Genomic DNA, 13,486 nt, shown 5'->3' with positions numbered 1-13,486 from the left:
ATTTTGGTCGTTCTTCACAGATTAATAGATTGATCTGTATTTTGTATTAAACAAAACAACTAATGCCAATAACAACTTTATTTTGCATAGTGATTGAGACGGAATCACGGTTGTGTTGCATATGACTGGTCATGTCAAAACCAAATATTATAGACTACTGAAGGATTTCCTCCAGAGGGCAGCACTGATCTTATGCATTTGACTTCGGTTTAAAGACGTTACACTGAAAGTCAAGAACGAAAAATTATATATTACGTATATTTTATGTAGAAGGACGAGACAGACAAGACATTTTAATGCATTCCCATTTAATACTATATCATACAACAGCATTTTTTTTTACACCAAACTCTTTTTACAAATACATTTCTATTGTCTGAATTAACCATTACTACACCCACATTAAAATCATGCACCATTGTATCATATCATTATTTTCAGAGTATTACCTTGAAACAGCAATTTAATAGCAGCCAAATCTGCCGTCCATATTGTTAGTTGTGCCACACTGACACAGTCAAACCAAAGAAAATTACTATGTAATCTCTGAAACTACTATAAAGTACATTGATGCAAAAATCAGAAACACAATACAAAGAAAGAGTTACAAATAACTTATACAGATTACTTATTTAATTGCACAAACTCTTCTCACCCCACATACTATATTGAGATTGTCTCGTCATATTTTGCTACATTGTCAGACACTTGGTTATACGCTAAAGTGGAAATGGGGGGGGGGGGAAGGGGGGTGTCTGCTTGGAGAATATAATACCCATCGTAACATGAATTGGCCACTGTTTTCACATAAGCAAATTCAAAGATCAAGCTACAAAAGACTAACAAGACAATAAGGTTACACCCAACAAGGCTGCAGGACATGTACTATGATGCACAGATCTACACATCATGCCGAAACTGACATGCTCAATGTCTGCGTTTCAGCTGATTGTCTTCTATCCATCAGACGCAATAAATGAATAAATGAACAAAAAGGTCTTACTATCATAATTGAAAAAACGAAATTGATCTAATAAGAATTACCAATGTCTACCGTCCCATCTATAAATTTCTAATAATGTGTGCAGTTGGAAATGCAAATCAATTTCATCTCTTCATGGCATAATTCCAAAGGAGTAAAGACATCCAAAAACAAAAAGTTCAAATGAACTGGAGTGCTTTTAAACAGAATCTACAAAGCGACATTTGAAGAGAAATGGTTATTGCACACCTGAAAGGAAAGGGACACAAGAAAACAAGTTAATGTAAAACTTTTAAGCAAACAAATGGAGTGAGCTAAATACATATAAAGCCTTACTGGGAATTTAGCAGAACTGCCGTGACTTCCATCCAGGTTGGGAAGACTCTGATGTGGAGGGATACCAGCGCATCTAAAAATAAATATATATTTTGATTGTGCTTCCAACAGTCAAAAATAAACTAGTCTAAATTCTAACAACTTATTGGTTTAAGTCGCAAGACAAAGATCTGTGTTACAGTAGGCCTACTTGTCCATTATATTCACCTGACAAATCTAAATCTATCAAGCAGTCACAGCTGCATTCTTTTTATGAATACTTCACATTCCAGCATGTCTATTGTGCCAAGACAATTGGGCATTAAAATCACTTGCTTTCCTTGACAACTAAATAGTGGCTACTTTAAGAGACTGCTTCCATGCCACAAACTTTTAGATTTCATTTCTTTTTTAGACTGCCAACTAGGCAAAAGCTAGTGCTTTGTTAGATGATATAGTGCACATTTAGTATAAAATTATTTTCATACCAAAAGTTGATGAATAGGGCCATCCTATATTTCATGTTGAATCATCTTTTTGCGATCATTGTGGGCATTCGAGATCATGTCAACATTCATTCACATAAGTCAACGCTGTACACTTTACTTTTAACATGTGACTACTGTTATTATTAACAGTAAAGTAGAAAAGATTTATACATTTTAATTTATTAGACTTCCACCATAGTATAAAAGACAGAACACACTTATCAATCGACCATTGATTCGCAATGCAGCAAAGAACATTTTTATTTATATTAAAGAAAACTGGTCACACCTGTGCATGAAGTGCAGCAGCGGCAGCTGCCGCCGCAGCTGGGTATGTGAAAGCAGTGTGGGGCAGGCCAGGGCTGAGCTCCTGCGTGTAGAGCGGATAAGGAGACCAGCCCTCCGGAGATGCCGGGATCAACGCTGCCCCTGTCAAGTCATCTGAGGAGTTAGAGCAAACCATCACCTCAGTGCCACCTCGCCATGTCAAACATGACTGAAATAAACACTTCAGATCGAAGAAACTCAAAAAAGATAAATCGTCTCAAGTTTCAAACACCTACAGTCTTAAATGAAAACAGAAGTGGCTAGAACAGCGAGTACTGGTACCTTTGTGGTTGCTGATCGTTTCTGTGACTTATCTTGGAGCAGAAGAGACGTTAAATGAGATGAAGTGCTAAAGTTGAATTTTAGTGTAATAGAAACAAGAGAACAGAAAAGGCCATCTGCTAATGACGCATGCATGTGGGGGTGGATTAGTTATCCTAAATTCTACTCTAAAAGCACCGCTACAGTCTGTGTGTGTTTATATGCGTGTGTCTCTGCTGTGTGTGAACTACAGTGGGCCGTAGACTTACATGGGTCCCGTGCTATGAAGTGAGCTCCTAGAGCTGGGTGGATATTTGTGGGATTCGGAGTGCCCATCAGCTTACTCTTTGCCATCTTCGTGTTGGCTTTAGCAAACTCTAACCGGAGGGTCTGCGGGTTTTCAGGGTCAAATCGAACCCCCTGGAGACAAAAGGGGGAGGATATAGCAATAGGGATGGGTTGTGCCTGCCTGTCAGACCCTGGTAAACTGTGCAGTGCGTCTTAAGCTGGTGCACACATGCAGGTGAATGTTTCTACTAGTGACTGAACAGCAAAGCTAGTGGTTACATGGATGTAATAGATAATACACACAAAAGACAAGAGGAAATCACAATGGATAGTCTACTGCACAGTGAGCACTGGTACACCTACTTTGAGAATTCAGAATTACATTTTGCTGAAACGTACACCATAGGTTCAAAATCAGTCACTTTAAATCAAATGGCACAAAAAAAAACATTTAAATAAATGTAGTTTTTCTGTACATTTGTCCTACATACAGAATGCATTTAAAAATTAAATAGGAATTCAGCGCAGCATCTCCCAACAGATTTTCAATAATTCAAGCCATTGCTTACAGATGGCTGGTTTCTTACGTTTAATGCGTTTTTTGCCGCTTCTGCACCGGAACGACTGTCAAAGGTTACAAACCCAACAGGCTGGAAAAGAGAAAACAAATCAATATCCACAAGCACAATAAAATTTTAGCTGAAAGCATACGAATGTAAATCTTAAGACTGCCAGTGGAGAGAAAACATCTTTTGGAAAGTATTTTACTGAGCCTTTTTTGGTCAATCACACAAAGGTATTTTACATAACTAGGTATCACACAATCATTGAAGAACATTACTTTTACACCATCTCAGCACCAAAGGCTATTCATGGCATACTTTGTCATGGCATCACACAGTATAACACCATAAAATCCCCAAAATCCTGTTATCAATTTAAAACTAAATATGAAACCGTGAAAGATAAATACCCTTTATAAACAATTTCATTCAATTTATTTTATATTTTTTTAAATGTCCATTAAGGAAATCAAAAAAATGCTGCATATACTGTAAATTATTGAAGAACATGTTTATGCATGGTCAATGCTATGTTGCTTTTCAATTCTACAACGTACATGAAAGTCAACTGCAAAACAAGCAGGCTGCGATGTCCAACAATGTCTCACCTGCTTTGATGTTAACTTGATTAGTGAACCCTCATAACCCTGAAGGAGGAAATAAATCCAATTAGCAGTCATACAGTCACATGCTAGAAGAAATTCCTGCTTCACTCCCAAGAGACTCACACTGTCAGATAATGGTTCGTATTTACAAAGGATGCGCTCTAATGCACTGCTTCCCTATGAGATGTGAGCTGGACCTCTGCTAAAAAACAGACTTCTTCAATATAATAAAACTGATCACTATCCACCTTTAATTAACAATGTTTCGGTAAGCAACACCTTTTTTTTTTAAACGGTTAACCTGCAATTTTGGCTTTAGGGAGCATAAAATAATAAATTAGGACTCAAATACTCAAGGCCAATGTTGGCAAAGTTTACATTTTACAATGAGTTTACCTTAAATGGACGAAAAAGCAGGTAGAGTTCCCGCGGTTTGATATCTGTTGGCAGACCACTGACAAACAGAGTTCGTACCTAAATTAAATAAACAACATTTAGTTAGAGGAAGGAAAGGAAGAAAAGAAAGTCAACGCTAATAAATATTAGAGAAACAATATCAAACGTTTTACCCTTACTGCAGGCTTTTGTCTGCTTAGATTTATTTATTTGCAGTAAGCTATTGAAAGACTCAGCTTTGTTAAAACTTTGATCATTGAAAAAAAAAAAGAACAGTTCTCCATTTTGTACCACTATTGCTAGAAATAAATGAATCTCACACTTGTTGAATTTTAATTCTCAATTTTTTCTCAAACCAGAGTTTTACAAAGATTCAAGACAAATATGTTTACAGACACATTTAATAAAATAGCTATAGAAAAACAAAAGTGTGTCCAGTGTCCACTCAGTGGGGGGTTCAAAACCACAACAGATTGTCAGCAGAACATCTACGAACAACATAACAGCAAAACATCCTTCCTCTGACCCACAACAACATGACAGTATACCACAATTCCTTGGCCTTAAACAACAGCCCTTCAACCTATACCGATTACTATATGGCAGGCATTATATACACTTGATTCACGTATGATATTGAAAGGTTAAACACATAAGTAGTGATTTTTTTTATTGTAATCTGCAACCAATGTAAAGGTCCTCACAAATCGAATCTTTCTCGAGAGCCTGGCCATAGCATTTAAAGTGAAAAGCAACTAAATATTTTACTTTTACATATTTAATACATTACAAACCCAATTTCCGGTTGTACTCATAAGTAGATTTTTTTTTAAATCGCAAAATATTTAGGCCCATTTTTTTTATACGGAGGTAAAAAATTTAAAACAATGAGGATTGATTTGCTGGATGCAGTAATAGAGACGAAGATGCTTGCTACATCTTTTATTATTTTAACATAACAGCATAATAATAATTATAATAATAATAATAATGTAAAATAGTACGACAACATGCCTAAAAAACAACATAGGCAATTTTTTAAGTTAAATTGCAATAAATAGCAATATAACTCACTACACCACAATAAAAGGCTCATCACAAATTTTACGAATATAAAACAAGATCGAAATATAGGTACATTTAAATTAACACATTTTAACCGAATACAAAAAAAGCGAAATTCAGGGAGAGACGTAGAGGCTCCCCGACAAACATTTAAAAAGTTGTTAATCAAATTTACATCGTCATCGAAAACAAGACTTCTCTCCACAAACCACAGCTAAAAATCCTTTATATCGCCTACCTCCTCTTCAATAGAGACATTGTTGTTTGGCTCGGAGTCAGATTTGATACTCATCTTGTGGCTTAACTTGAGACACCCCGAAGGACCGGCAGAAGTTTCGTTTGCTGTGTCGAAGTGCGTCCGAAAGTGCTACTGGATCCCAATGGCGATCCGGATGGACTTAACAAAACTTGTGCAAGAACACCAACGCGGTGTCAGAAGTGTCAGGTGAACTGAAGACGCGAAGGTGACTCGGTGAAAGAAGTGCAGCGTGCGGTGGGGGAGAGAAAATAAGAGCCACCGCTGCTCACATTTGCCTTCTTTTAAACATTAAATTTGGAAGAAAGTGGAGAACATGAGCGAAACCTGTTCCATAGTTGACCTGCTCGCCAATTAGGTCATCAAGAGAGATGAGGAAGGGTGAGAGTGGCGTTCGCGGCCAGGAAAGGTTGCAGCTGGTAGATTAGCCAACCCCCCTATTAGTGAATCATCGCCTTCATGGGAAAGTACGGACCAATTGGAACCGGTCCTTATATTATTTGAGACGTATCAACTGAGGGACTGATAGTAAATAAATAAATGTCCCCTTAATTTGTTTGCCCAAGAGATATTACAACTTTGTAATACTCTCTTTAAAGTTTACTTTTCGAGGGCACCTGTGAAAGGGTCGTGATGGAGACATCCTTTATTTGTTTGTTGAAAAACAGAGCTATTCTAAAAATAACCCTGAAATTTGAGCGCATGTAATTATGGGAACATCTGTTTAAGAGTTAAGCTACTTGTCTTTTCCTTTGGAACACTGCAAGACAACATACACAATACAATTCATAAAGAATTAGAAATACACAACTATACAGTAGAGGTCATACATTTTTGTGTTTGAAATGTAAATTGGTATTCTGGCTAGTTTCCTGTCATTGTATAGTAGCACAATCAAGCTCGGCGAAGCAGGCAGGGTGCGGCAGGGGGTTAAAAACGTGTCCTCTTATGTTCTGATCGACCCAGTGTTGTTTTATACAATCTGTCTAAATATAAACAATTCTTTCTTGCCAAGTTTTTCCGGTTCCATTGTACACTATGAACTGTGAACTTTTTATAAATCCTACAGATGTGGATACACAGACGTTCAGTTCATATGAGGCCTTGTCTTACAGTTCTTCATTCAGTAAACAAACTTCTGTGATAGAAGTGTTTTATAAAAGCTTTAAATGCATTTCGAATGCTTGCCGTTCATATGAAAAGCATTGCAATAAATATAAAGTTCGACCACGCAGTTCTGATGTCAGTTTTTCCATTAACGCACATTCTAATAGTAACCTATGGCTCTTGTCTTGTTCTCAAGGGTTTAAAAATAAGTCAAACAGACCACAGAGCCAAAGATGATTATACAGTAGACAGACTGATAGACATATCAGTGCCAGCCTCTTAAAGAATGACAAGTGTACAGATTGGCTGAGTGTAGACATACCACAGTCAAAAGGGTGCTGGCATATGCATAACACATATGCTGCAAAATGACGAAGGTATAAATATATTTTTTACTTCATAAAGCTCTTCCGAGCAGATATTGTTAGCATTTTAGCACTCATCATAGCGGTATATTATATTGACAGCTTTAGCTCATCCTGGGCAAAACGGATTTCCATTTCTCTGTGAATTGTTTTCCTGAGCCCTATTTTGTGTTGTGCGCTTGTTACTGGTGAAGTCCCTGACACAAAAACTGTACAGTGGGGCCAAAATTCTGTGATGAGGCCTTCATGTTTTATTGGAGAAGAGCAGCCCCATTGTCCCAAGAGCCACCTCGATCCACACTCCTCCTCCTTACGCCTCGCTGGCCCCGTCCCATCACATCAGTGTCTCAGAGAACCGCAGCACTTAGCTTGTGTTCCGTGTGTCCTCTGTGCCTCACTGCATATTCACCATTTCTTCCAACCTTCCCTCTTTCAGCTCAGAGGTGAAGTTTTTGCGTCTGATGAAGCAAATCTTTCTGTGGAATGTTTTATCACTTTATTGATAAATAATTTGTTTTTAGTTTACGATTGTAATTTTGAGATTGTTCTGTACATTCCCACATTAATGGGTACATTTCTTGTACAGGCTTCTCCACGGCAGCTTGATCTTGGGTCAGAAATAAATCCCATCTTAAACATCACTGAATCTGTCATCACTCAAAGACTAAATAGCCAGTAGACACAAACAGTGGTCACCAAGTCTCCTCTTTGTAACATTAGCTTAATGCCCAACTGGGATCTGAACATTTCTCAGTCTCAGGAAACACTCTTTTTAGTGTCGGAGGTGTTTGTTGTTGTTTAATCAGCTATAAAATGACAGTCACCACAGTTCATTGCCTCATGGTCAGGGACATTTTCACCACTACGAAAAGAAACCATTGCCTAATCTCTGGAATAATTGTTGATAAAGCTGGATAAAACAAACACTAACAATAAGTAATGCAATAAGTAATGCTCTTTTCCTGTTTACCTATAGTGGCCTCTTAGGGTTTTTGAAAAGAAATGAGACCCTGTGGCCAAAGGATATTAGTATGGCCCCTTTAGTTTACTATGGCATGTGTATTCACTTGAACTGTCAAGGCGATGTTGACAGAAAATCCAGTGAAAATTATTAATTTTTCTTTTATGCCAAAAATCATCAGGACATTAAGTAAAGATCATGTTACATGAAGATATTTTGTAAATTTCCTACATTGAATATATATATATATATATATATGAAAACCTTATTTTTTGTGAGTGGATGGCCTGCCACAGGGCCCTGATTAACAACTTCAAAGGCAATTTTCTCAATATTTAGATTTTTTTGCACTCTCAGATTACAGTGATTTAAACGGGTGTATCTCAGCCAGATATTGTTATATTGTCATATATTCTAACCCATACATCAATAGAAAGCTTATTTATTCAGCTTTCAAAATATGTATATGTAACATGATTCAAGATATGGAAGGAAGGAGGCGGGAACCGGCAAACGTTTAAACAGCTTTTAATTAACTAAAAACAACATTAATTAACAGTCAGCAGCCCCTCACGGACGACTGCCGGCAACACAAACATGAATATAAACTTAACATGTGTCCGGGCCCGGTCCAGTCGCTCGTTCTCTTATATGCTCCCAATCTCCTACGTGATTCGAGCCCGGTGTGCGCACACCTGGCGCTCATTCACAATTACTCACCGGTTTCGAACCACCGCCTACTCTACTACAGTAAACATTTCAATTTTGAAACATTGACCCATAAGACTCGTTTTGTTGTCCGGGGTCACATATACGTCTGAAGACATAGTTATGTATAAAGTATTGCATTTCTTTCAATAGATCCTCCAAAAAAAAAAAACACATTGGACCTTTAAAAGTCAGATGTTTAATATCTCTATGATATTAGAGCTTATTAATTGTATGTCCTCCCTTTTATTTTCACAAGTGATCGCTTGTTTCCTGTTTAAATGTGGAAAATGCACATGAAAGGTTATGTTGTTAAAACAAAGGCCAACACATTCCCAGCGAGACAAATTAGGATCTGAACTCTGTGGAGTTTTGACAATGTCTTACATAAACATTCCATGCATTTAGCCAATATAATCCCAGCCAATTGGTTGTCTCGCACAGTCGTTCATAAAAATATTAGGAAAGTCCCATCGAGACCATGAATAGAGTAAAAAACAAGGACTGAAATAGCTCTTGAAACTGGATGGGAACATAACATTTTGGCTCTGTTCCTTGTGTCTTGACTGACTGCCAAACAGGACAAATTACAACAAATTCCCAATGAGGCTCTACAACGCTCGATCTCATTTAATTGGGCTTCACTTACACAGAGAGAAGACAACATAAGCTACTGCTTATTCTGATTATGCAAATAGAGGCGAATATGAGAAATTTGGAGAAAACCTTAATACTAAAAATAAACACCTAAATATTATTAATATCAAACAGTGCACCTTAAAATGTTTTGTATGTTTTCGGCTCTTATATCACTTCATTAGTGTATGGTGTATATAATGTTTTTAAAATCAAGCACAAACTTTTGAGACCTACTTTTCTGACGGCGCAATATATACTTCATATAGCAATTCTGAACGTTTCGCAAAATACAGACTGCAAAGTAAAACTAAAGAAACACAGAAAAACCAGTCAAGAGGAACTGATCTCATCAAATTTTAAACAAGTCGGGGGAGTGATTTGGTGATGCATGGGGCTGTTAAAGGGCTGGAAAAGGGGCGTGAATGATGAAGATTAAGTGGGCCTGCAAATGCATCTGTTAACATTTACCTTCACAATATTATCGGTAGAAAGAGAAAAACATATTTCAATAAACATATCTGCTCTCCTCAGAATGTTTAACTTTTATCTTTTAATATTACTTATTGTACTGTGTTGTTAAAAAATCCTCATTGCATCATGCAACAGGAAGCATGATGCATATTCCCTTGAAACTGATAGGATATCCTATCTTCGGCATCTCCTGAACATTAGTCTATCTCTGTTTAAACAATGTTGTGGTAGGAGATCACTTGGAGTCATTAGAAATGTAAATTCCAGTCCGGCAAGAGGACCCAGGCGCTACTCAGCTGTCCATCACATCTACTAAAGTCTCAGTCTCTAAGACAGATGAATATTTCATAATGACCCTCCCTTTTGCATAGGGCTGTCAGCCCCTGTTTCTTTCCACAACTGCACAACGCTCTCTCTGGACTTTAGAGGACGGCACAGTTTGCATTATTCAGACGCACCATGCTGAGTATACTTTCTACCACTTTTATAGAAATGAGGTCATATGGGATGATAAAGAAAGAAGCGTAACCATACATGCACAAGATGAACAAATGTGATTATTGCTCCACTGCCTGTGCATGTCTGAAACTATGCACTTGTATGAAACTCCATGTTGATTCAGCCGTAGAGTGGGAAGCTGCGAGTGGTCAAACACAACCTCACTCACCCTTTGTTGTTTACATAATATGGGACACAGTTATGATCAGAGAAGTGGACACAGTGCGTGTGGTGTGCTAGGATTCAGATTAAGGAACAAAAGGCCTCCTGACATCAAACCTGCTCCCAGGAATACAGCTGCGTGCTCAGGTCACGCAGTAGAAATACAAATCTATTTATAATTATAAGTTATGAAATAATTTATAAGTGCACAAGACCAATGAAAATAAAAAGTGATAAAAATAATGATACATTTTAGTGGTGCTGTCCTTATACCACACTAGTATAAATGTTTGTTTCTAAATTGTTTATGGTGTATTATTAAAGGGATCATATTGCACGAATACGTGTTTTTCTGTTTCTTTGGTGTGATGTAAGTTGCCCATGCATGTATTAGACACATAAAATTGCAAAAATGTAAGTGTCACAACAAAAGATGCATTCTATCTAAAAGCAAATGCTCACCCAGACCTTCCTGAAACGCCTCTTGTAACCACACCCCCACACATATACGTCAGATCGTGGTATGTTTTGACTAAGAACGCCCAAATGTAAACTCAGTAAGGTGGGTGTACCTGTCAGCACAATTGCTTTGGAACCTGATGATCCAAATATGGTATCCAAATACGTAACATTTCCGTCACACGCTTGCAGTAGTCTACCAATCACTACACACTGGTTTACTGGCCAATCATAGCACACCTCGCTTTTCAGAGAGATGAGCTTTGTTAAAAATCCATGCGTTACAGAGAGGTGGGGCAAAGAGGAGATACAAACATGCACGGTATGTGGAAAATACAGCATTTTTTTACTTTAAATCGTGTATACACATTGCATTACATCTTAAACAAACAATAATATTTGTTTTAGCCATGTCATATGACTCCTTTAATACATTCTTCTGAATGCATCTCTAATAATTTTTGATCTTGTCGAAAATCTTTTTTTTACACTGTTCCTAAATGCAAATATTAGTGTTGCATTGCTTAAAAGTGAATATGAACATTGAAATGTTGTTTTCTTTGCAGTATCTGAGTTCTCAAAAAATACTGATCATCGCTTTTTGTAATTTTTACGTGTTTTTCCAGTCTTTTATTTTCTGCAATTTTTATTTGAAATTTGGTAAAAATATTGTTAGTAGTTCACAGATTGAAACACAATTCATGATTTTACCTAAAGACATATCTATAAATAGTACATTTTTAAATTGTATATGTCGGTTGTATATGTAGTTCAGTGTGGCTTTCTTAACTTATGTTTTACACAATTTTCAACATCACATTTGTGATTACACTTACATGTTTAGGCAATAAAATAAAAAAAGAGAGAGAAGCTGCTTTTAACACAACATAATCCATGAAGTTACGAATCCATACTCTTCTAAATTTATGTTTAACTTGTCCTTTTCAAACAAGCCTAATGTATAGATATATGCCCTTATCCTCTGCCCCTGATCTTGCTCAGCTGGCAGTACATCCCAGTGTTTGGAGGGTAGTGGGGGTAGACGATGTCATCCGTGGGCTGATGTATACCACCTGCCTTGGCCTCAGCCTGACCCTCTGCCGCCCCCACAGCACAGGCATTCCACAACCTTCCAGAGTCATGTTTGTGCTGAAGAAGATAAGACAACCCTCCCCTTAGACTCAGCCGTGCAAATGACCAGCCTCCACTCCATGCCTCTTTATCTAATGAGGCAAAGTGAGGGAGGCCAGCCTGCACTGCCAAGAGTCTCTTTCTCACTGCAACAGTAAGCAGCAGGGTCATGTTTTTCTGTTGAATCATTTCTGAAGTCGTATCAAATCATTTTGATATATAAAGTTTTGCTCGAATGAAGTCATTCAATCACCAAATGTATTTCCACACAATTATGAGAGAATCAAAAGCTACTCAACACAGCTCCACTTAGCGGAACGTCAAACTCTCTTCCTTTTCAAGCCTCTCCGCCTTGTTGCCTGCCCACGCATATCCAAACAATAAGAACCTTTAGCCAGCATATTAACTGTTTACTTGTTGAACATGTCTATTTGGAAGATACATGTATAGACAAGGATTTGATTTAAGCAATATCATTATGAAAATAAACACGACTTTAAACCCTCAGAGCTAAGAAAAACACTTGTATTGGATTGCATTTATGAGCAGTCGGTTCTACTTGAAGGCTATGTGTTGCAGCTGAGTTTGTCAAAATATTTCCTTGCAAATTATACAAATTTTAAATACAAAAGTATATACATATAATACCATTAAAACATTTCATAAATTTTTCATTTATTGACTTATATTCAAAAGCTACATAGTAAAAAATGATGTGGTTCTGGCATTGTAATTTGAGTTGTTGACTTGTCTCTACTTGGCTTCTTGTATTCAAATATTAATTAATTGTTAAAAAAATTAACAAAAAAAATCATGTATTTTACTCAGTTAGCTGTTTTTGAGTTATAAGCCTAAAGCAAAACTCTAAAGCAAAAAATTCTGCAGTGATTGATAAAAAAAATGATTTTTGAAAATGTTAAAAAACATTTTCATTTGTTAAAATAAAGGTTATTTCATAAATATAGTCATTTTGAAGATGCTTTTATCGAATGCGATGCAAAGTTCATTCATATCAATTTGTGCACCCCAGGAATCAATGCCACAACCTTTGTGCTGCTATTGCAATGCTATACAAATTAAGCTTCAACAATAAAACTAACAGTTAAAAAGATATATATAATGACTTTGAATTTATTATGAAAGGATGACACACCGAAGAAAAGAGCTGTATCGAATTATACGTTATAGATGTAAGGAGAATAGCTCCATCTACTGCTGATTTTAAGAATTGCCTCTTATTTGAAAGTTAATAGCAGCAACGTTGTAATGTTTCACTTGATCGATTATGAGTTTAAATTAGTGGTGGGCATAGATTATTTTTTTTAATCTAGATTAATCTAGATTAATTCCAAGATTAATCTAGATTAATCTAGATTAAAATGGCTCATTTGAATTCTGCCGAAGGCATTCAGAATGTGTGCTACCCAAATAATGACTAA

General features: G+C 36.8%; 1 protein-coding gene across 1 annotated transcript; it reads right to left on the bottom strand.

Annotated features, from left to right (window-relative positions):
• Window positions 1–291: 291 nt before the first annotated feature.
• Window positions 292–5,985, bottom strand: rbpms2b (RNA binding protein, mRNA processing factor 2b). The gene is made up of 8 exons (XM_056756836.1): window positions 5,529–5,985; window positions 4,226–4,303; window positions 3,833–3,871; window positions 3,249–3,311; window positions 2,643–2,793; window positions 2,075–2,226; window positions 1,319–1,391; window positions 292–1,231 (listed from the first exon to the last, which is right to left on the bottom strand). Exons 1-7 carry the CDS (start codon window positions 5,580–5,582, stop codon window positions 1,326–1,328), a joined length of 603 nt encoding a protein of 200 aa, XP_056612814.1. The 5' UTR covers window positions 5,583–5,985; the 3' UTR covers window positions 292–1,231; window positions 1,319–1,325.
• Between the last annotated feature and the right edge of the window lie 7,501 nt (window positions 5,986–13,486).

The sequence above is a fragment of the Triplophysa dalaica genome, chromosome 1 (assembly GCF_015846415.1).
Source record: "Triplophysa dalaica isolate WHDGS20190420 chromosome 1, ASM1584641v1, whole genome shotgun sequence".
NCBI lineage: Eukaryota > Metazoa > Chordata > Actinopteri > Cypriniformes > Nemacheilidae > Triplophysa > Triplophysa dalaica.
Note: the sequence above shows the minus strand (reverse complement) of the source record. Positions and strands in the feature narration are given on the sequence as shown.

Excerpts from the sequence above, each read along its gene's own strand:
- rbpms2b (XM_056756836.1), bottom strand. The coding sequence starts at position 5,582 with ATGAGTATCAAATCTGACTCCGAGCCAAACAACAATGTCTCTATTGAA. Across the intron at positions 2,794-3,248 it reads CGGCAAAAAACGCATTAAAC|GGGGTTCGATTTGACCCTGA; the intron begins GTAAGAAACCAG and ends TTTTGTCTCCAG. Across the intron at positions 1,392-2,074 it reads CTGCTGCACTTCATGCACAG|ATGCGCTGGTATCCCTCCAC; the intron begins GTGTGACCAGTT and ends ATTTATTTTTAG.